Raw genomic sequence first — 14,129 nt, 5'->3', positions numbered from 1 at the left:
GATGCTCAGCGCACGCGAGACGGCGCCCGACTGGCAGAAACTGTGCGGAAGGTCTATGCCACAGCGTACGTGCACTCGCCCAAGCTGACACCTACACAGCTGGATGAGCTGCTGTCCGTAGCACAAGACCTGCACGCAAGCAACGCACTGAGCTTGATCGACACAATCTCACTCTATCATTCCGCAACGCTCGGCTCCACACGCTCAGTGCGCGAGAAATCAAAGTGCTTCCACGGCTTTTCCGAGCAGATCGATGCGCTCGTGAACGGCAGTCTTGAAGAGCTGCCCATACTGGCCCTGGGCCAGTTTATTCTCGCCCAGATGCATCGTGACGTGTCCGCAATCGGACGACGTGCGTTCGACGTTGCGTTTGCGCGCCGTCGCGAGTTCGACGCCAGCCTCCTCATCTCGGTCGTGTGCCAGCTGTGTACCCATGGCAATTCGGACGCGGGCAGAGGCCTGCACATGGACCGCTGGCTGGAGCGGCTGGACGAGGCGGCCGCACCGCATCTGCTGAGCTTGACCGAGCGCAAGCTCGACCAGCTGTGCCGCGTGTTCTTCCTGCGGGAGTACACCAGCCGGCACTGTGCGTTCGTGGAGGTACTGCGGAATAGGCGCGACGCCGTGGCACCGGCGCTGCAGCTGATCATGCTCAACTACAGCGTGCTATTTCTGGACGTGCCGCTGGATGTCGTCGTGCACGTGCTGCGAGAGCTCTGCGACAGCCGGCGACTGCCCGCGCTGCTGGTCAGTGAGGTGCAGATGTGCGCGCGCATTCTCGACCAGCGCGCTGTGTGCTCGCACTGTCTGGATCACACGCCGGCCGGTGAATGGATGCGGCGGCCTGAAACGGACGAAACGAGCGCCACACTGCTGGGCATCGCCGACAGCCTGCTGGAAGAGATCGCTGGCCGCCGGCTGGACGCGTTCCCGGCGGCGTCCAGCATTCGCCTAGCCAGGGATCTACGCCGCTATGCGTGCTCGTCGCCGCAAGCGCCGCGTTTCATCACGCACCTCCTGCGCATGCTGGACAACGCGTGTCGCCGGTTGCTGGATGAGTTCTCGTCCGGCGTCAACGTGCACGCTCGGCCCGGCGACCCGGCGGTGCAGTTTGCCGCCGGCGCCAGTCCCGACACCTATTACTCCTCGCAGTCCGTCAACTCCCTGCTGGGGTGCTTTGTGACGCTGGCCGCACTCTCCTGTCATCACGATCGACTGGTGTTTGACGTGCTGGGCTCGCTGCTCGCCTTGTCGCGCGTCATTGCGCCCGCACACGACGGCGGCGCCAAGGCGAGGTCTGGTGACGGTGCGGTCGCCACTGGCGACGGCGGTGGCGAGGAGTTAAGCCTTTCCGCTTCCAGAGACCTGTGCATGGCGCTGAAGAAGCTGCGCTCTCGCCCCGAGAACTGGCTGTGCAGCGTTACTGCTCAGCTGACGCGCTTGAACGACGCCGGCAGGCTGCTGGACGGCGACAAGGTGGAGAGCGTTGCCAAGTGCCTGCACTGCCTCACCATGCTGGACATTGCAATCGCACCCGCTGTACGCTCCACCATAGCAACATGCCTGCTGCAGGAACACCAGTTTGTAGCGGAGCATCGGTCGGCTGCCGTGCGTCTCCTCTGGTGTCTGACGTTCCCCGGCGGTCGCACACAGCCGCTGGTCGACCGTGATACGATACGCACCATCATCGACAGGAATGACCTGGCCCGTTCTAAACAGTCCGATCATGGTCTGATGCATGATGTGCAGCAAATGATCGCGTACAGCCCGGAACAGCAGCAGCCGAATGCTGGTATTCCCGCCGTGTCATCGTCAGGCCCCGTCAAGCCCACGCTCAGCCGTCCCATGGCAATGTGCCTGCAGCACATCGTCGGCTCCTATCTGCTGGCGCCGTCCATGACCCAGTATGGCTTCAGTATTGACGGCGCCTTCTGCCTGGATTGCCACGGCAACCTCGTCCCGTGGCAGCCGATAGTGCAGCGGCAAGAGTACGGCGCAGGGTCTAGCTCACCACCGTCCAGGAGTGGAAATGCCGGCCCCCTGTATACTTCATATGCACCACGGTCTCATGGAGGGCACACCCAGGTCGTCAACTACAATTCGATGGGCAGCAACACCATGGCAACAGGGGCTGCTGCTGCTACGCCGCTACAACCATTGGCCCTCCGCGGCGATGATGTCATGCGTGTGGCCGTAGTCGGTGTCACCGCCGGCATGAGGGTCTACCAGTCGGATCGCTTCTTCGGCGTGCTGCGCTCGCACGTGGCCATCCTGGAGGCGAACGGCTGGCACTGCCTGTGCCTGCGCGACAGCCGTGGGGGCGACGCCGACCGGATGCAGGGCTACATCCGTACGTGCATACAGCGCCTGCACCAGGGCCGCCGTGACTGGAGCGGGTACCATGACTACCTGGCCATGCAGCAGCAGATCTGGGGAACGCGCTCGTCTTGAGCACGGTGTTTACGACGGCTGCTGCGTCTTTGCTTCCTTGGGGGTTGTGCGTTCTGGCCTTGATTTCCGCCAGAGGCCCATCTGCCCTGCCCGAATGTGCAAATTTTGAGTTGCGTCTCCGCCGACTTGTCGTTCTGACAGCGCATGAATGTGCATGTAGTCCGTGCTGCAACTGTTTAGCCGCTGTTGCTGTATTTACTGTTCTGTGCCCTATACCTTATACAGTCTCGGTGCTAAGAGTACTAATAGTGGAACATCACTTGCCTACTTCCTCCTGTGTTGCTCCCCACGCGCTTGGCTGGTCAGGTTGCGTCCCTGTTCGTATGCCATTCGATTTGGCTGCTTACTAAATCGCTTTTAAATTCTCGAGAGAGAGAGAGAGAGAGAGAGAGAGAGAGAGAGAGAGAGAGAGAAAAACTAACTCGCCGAGCTGGCCTCTGCAACTGAATCGTGAAGAATTCCTCTCTTCGCAAGCGACTAGTTTTTAACGTCGTGATATCCTCTGCTGGCTGTTGGCTCCCTGTCGCCAAGAGAATGCAAACTTTTTCGTCCGTGCTTCTCCTGCCATTTCACGTTTTGTTTCTCACAATGTGCCTACATGCACACTGTATTCGTATCCTCCGATCACATTCATTCATCTTCCCTCTCTTTTGGAACCATCTCCGTGATGCACCATCATCACTTTAAATAATTATTAAATTTTGAATTTTCGGGCCACGCCATCTTCTGAACTAAAGCCACTCTGGACTATGCAGAGGTTATGTACTTTGCAAATACAGACATGTCTCGGGCCTGAAGGGTGAAGTCTGGGAGAGTTGGCACGATCGTGCTTGGCTGAGTGGTGTGCTAAAATTTCCCACAGCACTTGGATGTACATGATACGTGATACCAAGAGTACATAACCGGTTAACCCCCCAGAGTGTGCAACGTCTGATCCAGCTCTGCATAGGGTCTTGGTCGAGCGGAATCGGATCTTTGCGTCATAATACCGTACACATCTGAGGGGAACCCGGGGAGTCGCGGGTACTCCCGGATCAAAAACAATGGTGCCCTGCCTCGAGACCGGCCTTGCGCTGGTGTGGAGTGTACGCATGACATCAGAAGATCCGATTCCGCTCGACCAAGACCCTATGCAGAGCTGGATCAGGCGTTGCACACTCTGGGGGGTTATGTACTCTTGGTGATACTTGTAGAATTACAATACATTGTATTGTACAATATTGATGCAACATGCATGTTGGTGTTGGTGACAGTGGTTTTGCTACCATGATTGGGATTCGGCTCCTGCGTTGGTGTGCTAGCTTCATTGTATCTCTCGCTGCATGCGTTATGAATAGCATGATAATTATATCCAGTGAAATTTCACCGCAATACTTTGAATCGAGCATTATCCCGGCATTTCTCACAAACTTTCCACTTTTGGCCGGGGTGTTCATAGTTGGTACACGCATGTATGTATGTAGAAGGGCAGTTGGATGACGTCTGCACCATGCACCATAGATCAGCGGTTAGAGAGCTTTGCAAAAAAGCCCCTGGCTCGAGTTGACGGTCAATTTTTTCTTCAGACTTTGCCCCTGTTCATTCCCTCGACCTTGTGAATGTTATATGGGCCGTAGCGAGCGAAACCATAGAAATTACCGTACTGGCAATATTATGTTGCCGCGTAACGCGTAACGCCCGACCAGGCTAGTGCGACAAATTTTCGTTGAGTTCGTAACGCGCGTCCGGCGGGGTGCGCGATCTTTTTTTTTTTAAAGAAAACATGATGCGGCAATAGCAAAAAAAGGACTGCGGCAATAGAAACCTGTGTACCGGCTCCTGTGCGACTTTGCATGTAACGCCCTGCGTGCGGCAAACATGTGCCAATGTAACGCTTCATGGCCTCACTGCGGCAACATATATTGCCAGTACGGTAGAAAGAGTACATAACCCCGGGCCAGGCTTAGGACATTAGAGAGGTTATGATGCACGTTATTTCCGACGTGACGCGCAATTTCACGTCAAATTTGACGTAAAACTCCAAATTTAGACGAGAGTGGCAGGTCACTCGCGTTGTTTCTCGACCCGCGAGCCAAATAACGCGAGCTGAACTTTTGCATCATGTCAGAAAAAAACGTGCACCATTTAGCCTCTCTATTGTGTTACTGTTATGCTTTTGTTGTTGTATACTTTATTTATAGTGGAAATCAAAACAGGCAAAATGCCTAATAACATTGGACCCACTGTGAATAACATGTTAAAGGATATTGTGGAGAAAAAAAAAAAAAAAAAAAAAAGTAGATACAAGAGAAAAAGAGAAAGGAAAAAATGACGGAAGGTTGGTTGCAACGAACAGATATCAATCCAGTAAGCATTGGAAAACCTATGTCGCTGATAATATATACTGCAAGGCTATACTGCAAGGCTTGCTTCATCTTCGAGGTGCTGTAGCCTGTTACCCCCCTGTTGTACAATGTAGGTGTTGCAGTGACGTATTGTTGCCCCTGTTGTTTTCACATTTCAAGTTCAGGCCAGTCAAATTCGGTGTACAGCTACCGTACATGTACCAAACATTGTCACGTCAACAAGTAAGTAGTTGGAGCTGGAGAGTGTCTACAGTACACGTACTGAACGATGTTATGATTGTAGTTCCCATAATGTCGTATTACATGACAATGACAATGTGAAATGATGAACCATGGCATTTTCCATGTCGGTGTCGGTACCGTTTGGCGACGAAGAAGAGCGGAGTGCCAAAGAACGAACAGGCTAGAATTTCACCTAGCACAGCATACCAATGCATACACGGTGACTCAACTGTGCATAGACTGCAGTGCATGAAGATAAGAACGGCCTAGGTAATCAGTACCGGCCGACCACCCAGTAGTTCTTCGGCAGCCAACAACAAGAACCGGAAAGCGAGGTCCGACTGTACTTGTGGCACACACGCAGCGCATGTGACAACACGTTCGTCCGGGACAACAGCAGCCACCTCGACGCACATTTAAAAGTTTATAGATCTAATTCTGCAGGGGCTCGGCATAGCCAGAGGCCACCCTGTCGACCAGGGAAGGGCATAAAAATATTAGTAAAATATTAGTAAAATGGCTAAAAGGCAAGGGACTAGCTTACAGCAGCATTGCTCACCAGCAATCTGCATCACAGGCGAACCGCAGCCGTTTGCATGATCCGCGTACCAGCCAGAGCATAGACATAATATTATAATATGCAAACTGAGCAACGTCGACAAGCCGGAAGCTGTAGAAAAAAATTATACGGCTGTCACTTTTCTATTATTCTCTCTCTAGTATACATTCAATAATTAAAAGAAATTCTCAATGTCGCCCCACGGCTATGACCCGGAACGAAGATAGACACCAAGAAGCAACACCTACACTGCAAGCAGAGAATTCTGTTGTGAACTGCCTGGGGCCACTGGCACGCACACGCACAAACTGGACACAGCGCAGGTCGAGCCCCACGCGTACGTCGCAAGAACTGTTTATAAATAGCATATTTTCATATAAAGCGGATGGGAGAAGAAACAAGAAAAGTAGCGATTCTGCGGCCGAAAAGTCACGTGTGATGGTCGCCCGTACCGTGCCGATGGCCGAGAAGCCAGCAAGGTAAAGCCACTTAAATCCCAATCACCCATTGTAATGTAGCCTTGCTTCAGTCTTCATTGGACATTGGGAAGGGAACTGAAGGTGAGGTGTGTGCCACTAGCAGGGGCACGAGCAGCATCACAAAGTTAAATGTACACACACACACACACACACACACACACACGGACATGCTAGAGATCATATGCCAGGAACAGGGCCACAATCTGAATCACTGCATCACACGGTGATCAGGGTCGACATGACAACACTGCCGGTAGCAACTGCAACAGCGACACAGCAACAGTGCGGTGTCTCTTGTCCTCAACGGGTCCACAGAGCTATCCCAACAGACCACCGCTGCCGCCGCTCCATGCAAGAAACACACACACACTGCTATTATCACACTAGCACCTACACTGGAAATCACTTGCCCGTGCCGCCAGTCTTGCGCAGGGCAACACGCTGGAACTCCGGGACGTTGTCCTTCTTGGCGTCGGGCGTGCCGGACGCTTGCTGAGCCTGCCGCTCGGCCGCCTTGCTCTTCAACTTCTTCTTCCACTCCGGGACGTCATCCGTCGGCTTGCTGATACTCGGTGACTTGGGCACGCCAGTCGTCCTGGGCAGGCCAAGTGGCTCCTGTTTGAGCAGCGGCGAAGCGCGACTGAAGTTGACAGCGTTATTGCTGTTATTGTTGTTGTTCGGTGAAATCGTCGCCGTCGTTGTTGTGTTTTTCTGATTCCATCTGGCAGCCTTTGCGGACAGGTTGGGCGAGGAAGCGGGACTGCTCTGCAAATGGCAACAAGCCGAGAAACAAACAGCAAGAACAAGAGCAGAGGAAAGCCATGACTATGTGTGCAAGGGAACTCCAGGAAAACTGCATCTGGAATGCCTTGGCTGTAAAATAGCATTCTGAGAACTTATTTTATGCTGGGATTTTAATTGCTGAGAGTAGACTGCAGGTCACCAGCAAGACCCCCCCCCCCCCCAAAAAAAGGTCACTAGCAAGAGACTGCTGAACACCCTGTGGAGCAACCATAACGTCCCAATCCTTGAAAAAGGCCAATAAACTAGCAACAATGTGTACACATGTTCCCTTTGTTCCGCTCAAAATGCCGGATTTTGCTTCATTTTTGGAAATTTTTCGGGGGAGGTCCCCCGCAACCCCCCCCCCCCCCCCCCTTGAAGGACACCGGCGCACGCACCTGGTATGTAATCTTGGCAACAGGTGGCCATTCTGCAAACTAAATCGCAAGAGCAAAGCATGAACTCAAGGTGGCGGACAGCTTAGACTAGAGACTGGGTGCTCTGGTGGGATTTTAGCAGTACTTGTATTTACAAAGTGTCGGAGGTCCTTGCTGCAAATAGTGCGCAATACCGTAACAAGGACAGAGCGTACTACACAAGGCAGAACAACAGAGACCAAAATTTTTTCTCGTAACTCAGAGTTTTGTGTTCAAAAACAGCTATCAGACCAACTGGGAGTTAGGGGAAAGCTTGTGGTCTCTGTTGTTCTGCTATCAGACCAACTGGGAGTTAGGGGAAAGCTTGGGGTCTCTGTTGTTCTGCTATCAGACCAACTGGGAGTTAGGGGAGAGCTTGGGGTCTCTGTTGTTCTGCCTTGGCCCTTGTGTACATGTTTGATTTTATTTATTTATTTTACAAGACACACAACTCACTGGCAGGCACAAGGGACTAGCATGGGGTGATGCAGTGCTGGTGGGGCCTGCCCTGCTCAACCGACTAGAGGTCTCGGCATCTACGAATGGTGCGTGTCATTAGATGTATACATGCTTCTTCATAGGTGATGACACAGGAAACAAGCAAGCCCATTACACCGACAGCCTATGAGAGGCCCGGAGTTGGCCCAGTCACTTACATTCATTCGCTTGATATCCGACGGCAAACCATACTTGGGTATGAAGTCCTTCTGGCCGGAGTTCATACAAGATGGAGAAGACGGTCGTTTGCCCAAAGCCAAAGCCGTGGCCGAGACGGATGTACTCATAGATCGCCCCTGTTGAGCAGACGCACATGCACAGAGAGGCAGGCAGGCAGACAGACACACAAACACGAGCGTGTGCGCAACCCCATGCTGGGAGTGCGTTCCTTTCGGGAGTGCACACATGCCAACGAAGATCTTGGTACAGAAAAAATCGACTGCTTGAGCAACAGTAGTTTTCGCAGAGAGTGCAGAGAAGGAGACAGATGTGCGACAGGTGAGCCGGAACAACAGATTGAGAGTGCACGTGACGGAGAAGAGGGAGGAGAGGAAACGAGTGAAGAGGAGGCCTCGAAAGAGAAAGTTTAAAAGCGGGATTCACAGAAGCTTTTTTGCGATGCGACACGATCTGCGATGGACGCGTGCGATGCGAACTCGCGAAATACCATTCACAGAAGAAGTCAGCGATGCGACAAAGTCGTGCTGATTTGGGTACTTAACCATGGTATTCGCGCGGTTTGGTACAACTTGTACAAATTTATTGGCAACTCTTGAACCTTTGTACAACTTTGCTGCAGAAAAGGCCAACATCGTACGCCAAATCGCTTGTCGCATCGCAAAAGTTGAGCCAAGCTCAACTTCCGCGATGGCCCTGTTGCGGTAGTTGCGTGGGGTCCGCGATGGTTGCGATTTGGGGATTTCCCGGTTTCGCGGCTGTCGCATCGCAAAAAAGCTTCTGTGAATCCCGCTTTAGAGAGAGAGAGAGAGAGAGAGAGAGAGAGAGAGAGAGAGAGAGGGGGGGGGGAAGAGAGAGAGAGAGAGAGAGAGAGAGAGAGAGAGAGAGAGAGAGATAAAGAGAGCAGGGAACAGGCAGGAGAAAGAGGAGGTCATAAGGGAGAGGAGTAGCGGGACAGGAAGCGAAGAGGAGTAGGGAAGAGAGGGAGCGAGGAAGAGGGAAGAAGTGGAGAGGAGTAGGGAAGAGATGGAGGGAGGGAAGGAAGAGGGATGAAGAAGTTGCAGTCAGAGCAATACAACTCACAGTGATAGCATGCCGTGGATTGTCCTGAACGGGAGACTGATCAGAATTTCTTCTGGTGATGAAGTAGGAATCAGCCGTGGATGCCTACGTTTGCAGCGAAGACATAGAATAATCAATTTCTTAGATCTGCTTCATGAACGTGTGTGTCTCCCTAGCCCAGGTAACATCTGGGGTTGGAAGCCAGGTTTCGGTTGGGGAGAGAAACGCAACGAAGGAGGGGAGACAACGGTGACGGGAGAGAGAGAGAAAGGAAAGGCAAAGGTAATGGGGGAGATGAGATAAAGCTGACGGGGGAGAGGAGGACACAGCGATGAGGGAGACGAGACAGAGGTTACATGGGAGAGTAGGTAACGCGACGAGGGAGGGGAGACAACGGCAATGTTGCCACGACATTTTGGCCAAATATCAGTAGGATAGAAAAAGAAAAGGCATCATCTGGGGGCAAAGGCCCCCAGACCCCCAATCATAGTAACCCCAGTATACACACGCATACATGCGCCAACATATTCGCGGTTCTGAGTGAGACTCAGACTGAGCTTTCCGATTTTTCCCAAGACTGATGATGATCTTGCTTAGCAGGGTAGGAGAGAGAGCTACAGAAACACTCATGATGACCAGTGTAGGCAAAAATATCGGGATCATGACTTCTAAACCAAGCAGAAGGGCACCATTGGACATTATCATGGCTGCTGTCGGCAGGAGAAGGCCAATTGTCGGCAGGTGTGGCCACAGGACAACGGCAACAAGTGAGGGGAGAAAGACTCTGCCCTCAAAATACGGGACTGTTAAGAAGAGACCCCCAGCTTAGAATTGGCCTTTTCACGGTCTCATATTGGAATATCGGGCAGAGGTGATAGGTTTTTTCAAAGTACATGTTTCATAACTGATTCAATTGTGGCCAAACACCTTAACATATAGGTTGAAGAGAACCTCCACGCTATTCGTAGGAACTATCGCCAAAGTGATAGAGTGAAGGCATGATATTTCTAGTCAAATGACCTTGGATACGGAGCCAACTACCTGGTAATAGACATGGTTAACATTTTACCGTTCACGCTATTTTCGACGGTCGGCCTGTACCGTTTTTCGTGTGTGTAGACATGGCATTTTACAGTTCACGCGCTAGATCTAACGGCACTCGTGCCCAACACCCAAAACACCGTCGGTTTGGTTCCGTTTCGACGATAGAAAGCTCTGTTTAGCGGGAGAACGAAACGGTAAGATTCCAACTAGGGTTACGTCAGGAGTCAGGACACAGAAGCCGAATTGCTAACCGTGTCTCGAAAACACATCAAAAACAGTAGACTACACGCCGACCGTCGAAAATAGCGTGAACGGTAAAATGCTAACCATGTCTAATCGCCAAGCAAAGTGCCCATTGGCTACCCCAGGCATGTATTGCTAGGAATAAACTAAAAAAACTAACAGCGATAACGTTTTGAAGGTCCTTTGAGCGGTGACCTTAGACAGGTTTCACTGCAGCTGTGTGTAGATTGAGTAACACAAGGGTTTATGTAGTATCAGCAAGGGTTTATGTAGGATCAGCAAGGCTTTATGTAGGATCAGCAAGGGTGTATGTAGGATCAGCAAGGGTGTATGTAGGATCAGCAAGGGTGTATGTAGGATCAGCAAGGGTGCATGTAGGATCAGCAAGGGTGCATGTAGGATCAGCAAGGGTGTATGTAGGATCAGCAAGGGTTTATGTAGGATCAGCAAGGGTTTACTCACCGCTCTCTGGCGTACGCACGGTCCAAACGGCGAGATATTGCTTTCGCTGACGGCAAACGGAAGTGTTCCAGGTGCTTCGCGTTCCTCATTCGATTCCTATCATGTTCCATACATACGGTTGTACACATACAGAGTTGCGGATACGCCGACACATTCACGCAGACACACCCACCCACACGGGTTTCTACCAGTGTTTTACTCCCGTAAACACGGCGACATCGGTGTTTATCCCACGCATTTCATCTTTGTCACAAGCGCCGTCTCCTTAGAAGCTCAACATGTGCCCTCTTCGGAGACCTACCAGCGCCGTCTCCTTAGAAGCTCAACATGTGCCCTCTTCGGAGACCTACCAGCGCCGTCTCCAGTATCCACTGAGGCTATGTACATGGGCACAGTATTAGGAATTTAGGATCCTGTACATACAGCCACGCATAATTTGACAAAATATAGGTTCAACAAGGCAGGCTCTCCAGTAGAAGCTCCGGGTGAGGACGGCTCGAAAATGATGAGTCCAGAGTTCAGAACGGAGATACTACGGTCGGTGAAGTGTACCAGGTGTGCGCGTGTTTGTTTAACAAATCACAGCCCAACTATCTGCCCACTGTGCTCCACACACACCCGCCAATACAATATTCCAGCATACACTCAAGTGATTGACAAGTAGCAGGTCATGTACGAACATGGAGCGTTGGCAGGAAACTTACCTGGGGTTTGGGTTTGCTGACGCCTTTCCGAAGCACGCCCTCGAACGGGTTTGATTTGGAGGGACCGTCATTACCGGAATCACCATCGCCAGCTTTGCTTTCTCTCTTTATGTTTGGCAAGGGCGAGCCCTGGGATGTGGAAGAGAATCTCGACCGAGCAGCCGAAACTCCACCACCCTTCTGTGCCGTCTCTCCAAACAGACTGGCCTTGGCAGCCGTTGAGCGCGAGCCCATGTCAGCGCGAGGGTTGGCTGGTGTGTGGCCCTTGTCGGTCTTCAGCACTCCGGCGAACGGGTTGGCCTTGGTCGGCGAGCCATGCACGGCCGAAGACGCCGTAGCAGCACCGGCGGCGCTGATGTTGTGTGCACCCGTTGTGGAGGTACGCGGTGATCTCGTCGTGCTCGTTTTCTTCAGTACACCGCCAAACACGTTGCCGTTGGACCCGGCGTCGGAAGCAGTGGAGTCGGTCCTCTGCAAACAGAGCATATTCGCACACGCACACACGTACACACACAGCACATCGGAGACGCTCTGTATGAATTCTCTTTAGGCATGTGCCATCATACACGTGTCGTGACCCTAAGTCGAAGAAGGCACATTGGCAACTGAGGCAAACTTGGCAGGTGATGAATCAACGACAGCTGACAAGCGATCAACAGCCTGACAAGTCACGCCAGTACCACAGCAATGGGGAGTACGATAACTCTGATTCAAACTCGTTACACTATCACTTTACCTCTCTTGACTACGGCTGTGGTAGTGGTGGTGGCAGTTGTGTTGGTGAGAGGATCAGCAGATGGTTGACATGGATCATACTAGCGTGCGGTGCACATCAAACACCCTAGCTTGATTTGCTCTATAGCAATCATTAGCAGCACTGTGGCCATGATTTGTTGAGCGCTGTTAACATACAGCAGTAAGGTGATGACAAACTTACCGTGCCATCCATAGCTTTTCTTTTCAACATAGCTGCCTCAAATGCTGATTTCCCTTCATCTGCCTTTGGTACCTACAATCACACAGATAGAGGTACAATGACAGACAGACAGTCAAGACAATTCAAGCCACTGACGGGAGCAGAACTTCGTATCATTCGAGCTGCACGCAACCTCTTGACATACAACACATCGAAATCCAGGGCTCCGTATCTGAGGATCAAAAGGCCAGGTGATGATCTGCATCAGCGACTTGCAGTACAGTAAAGCCTGTAACAAACGACCACGCCCTGGGGCCAGAGAAAGCGGTCTTTAGTGGCAGGTGGTCCTTAGTTAGAGGTTTGCACCGCACAACCATATATGGATGTGAGAACGTCCATGCCTGGCAAAGTGGTCTGTAGTACCAGGCTGGTCGCTAGTCACGGTGGTCTGTAGTACCAGGCTGGTCGCTAGTCACGATACTCTTTAGTTACATTGATGTAGTGAGACGACACAAGACTATTGAACCCAATATGAAGTGTGTTTCGAGCCCTGCTAGTACCGTAAAGTACCGCCAGAGCACCCCACCTTGAGTTTACAGCCAGAGAAAGGAAAATCGTATGGCAGAGTGGAACGAAGTGTGTACGATGTGAGAATCTTAGTGTACTAAGGTCACACTTGGCAGGTTTTTGTGTGGAGCTTGTGTCCACTTGAAGGTACGGATTGACTGCAAACCGTGCAATATGTGTACAGGGTTCATGTCGTATGACCTACATACAGAAGACCACCTCCACGCTACGACCACCGAAAGGATGAGATGGTGGGGAGCTCTGGCCTTACTTTACAGTAAGTTTGGAAGATGTGCGTGACCAGCGGCCTATGCACTGTGGATCTAAAAACAGCACAAGGCACTATTCTTCCAACAGGCTTGTACGCAGATAATATGTATTCATTTGTTTGATCGACGAGCAAGCTATACCCTGGCCAGCCATGTCACATCTTTAACTGCACGATCACACACGGTGGCCAAGACAGCAGAAGAAGGTAGCTGAACAAGGATGGCTCGAGATTGCACCAAACCCTGTTGAACTATACATGTTGGCTGGGAAATCAGCAGAAGAGTGCTGAACAACGGTGGCTCGAGTCAAGACAGCACCAAACCCTTTTAAGGTTGCTCGCGCCTATTTCTAAACTCGTCATGTTACCTCACAAGAAATACTTGTATGTTTGTGGCAGGGAAAGTTGAAACTGACCCATGCTGATAGGGGCATATGCGTGAGCTGGACCCTTTGGAATTGGAGTGCGCTACAAGCTCATTACGCAACTCTGCATGCACTTTTCTCGAACGTAGGATGCGCGAGAACCTGCGCAGAAGACGAGTTTAGAAATTGGAGGGAGCCAACTCAAAGAGAACACATGTCGGCTGGGAGAACAGCAGAAGAGAGCTGAACATTGATGGCTCAAATCGAGATTGAACCAAACCCGACAGCAGCACAAAGATCTAGCCTCACCGATGTGTTTGTTCCCGTATTGCGCGACTTGAGCTTGACCTGGCCAAAGGGTGACGGTGTTGCTGCACTGGAATCCTGTGACGCCTAACAAGACAACACACACGAGCAATAGTATACTGTTAGCACAGTGCTAATACAGTGCTATTATATTTTGCTGCTCGGTGATTTCACCATCAGCTTTTCTGTTCTGTTCTGTGTGTGCGTGCGTGTGTGTGTATGATTACATTGGAAGTTGGACTAGTTTCGGCTCCACAATCCA

The 14,129-nt window shown here is 51.6% G+C and overlaps 1 protein-coding gene across 1 annotated transcript in view; it reads right to left on the bottom strand.

Moving 5' to 3' along the window:
* Positions 1-5,429: 5,429 nt before the first annotated feature.
* Positions 5,430-14,129, bottom strand: part of LOC135820839 (uncharacterized) — a 16,734-nt gene continuing 8,034 nt past the window's right edge. The window contains exons 6-12 of the mRNA XM_065333879.1: positions 13,871-13,954; positions 12,383-12,454; positions 11,446-11,916; positions 10,742-10,837; positions 9,014-9,097; positions 7,912-8,049; positions 5,430-6,821 (exon numbers count right to left, since the gene is read on the bottom strand). Of these exons, the coding sequence (XP_065189951.1) occupies positions 6,459-6,821; positions 7,912-8,049; positions 9,014-9,097; positions 10,742-10,837; positions 11,446-11,916; positions 12,383-12,454; positions 13,871-13,954 (1,308 nt within the window). The 3' untranslated portion in view covers positions 5,430-6,458. The remainder of the gene's footprint in view (positions 6,822-7,911; positions 8,050-9,013; positions 9,098-10,741; positions 10,838-11,445; positions 11,917-12,382; positions 12,455-13,870; positions 13,955-14,129) is intronic.

Source organism: Sycon ciliatum, chromosome 7 (genome assembly GCF_964019385.1).
Source record: "Sycon ciliatum chromosome 7, ocSycCili1.1, whole genome shotgun sequence".
In the NCBI taxonomy this organism is placed as follows: Eukaryota; Metazoa; Porifera; class Calcarea; order Leucosolenida; family Sycettidae; genus Sycon; species Sycon ciliatum.
This window is presented reverse-complemented; position numbering and strand designations above follow the sequence as displayed.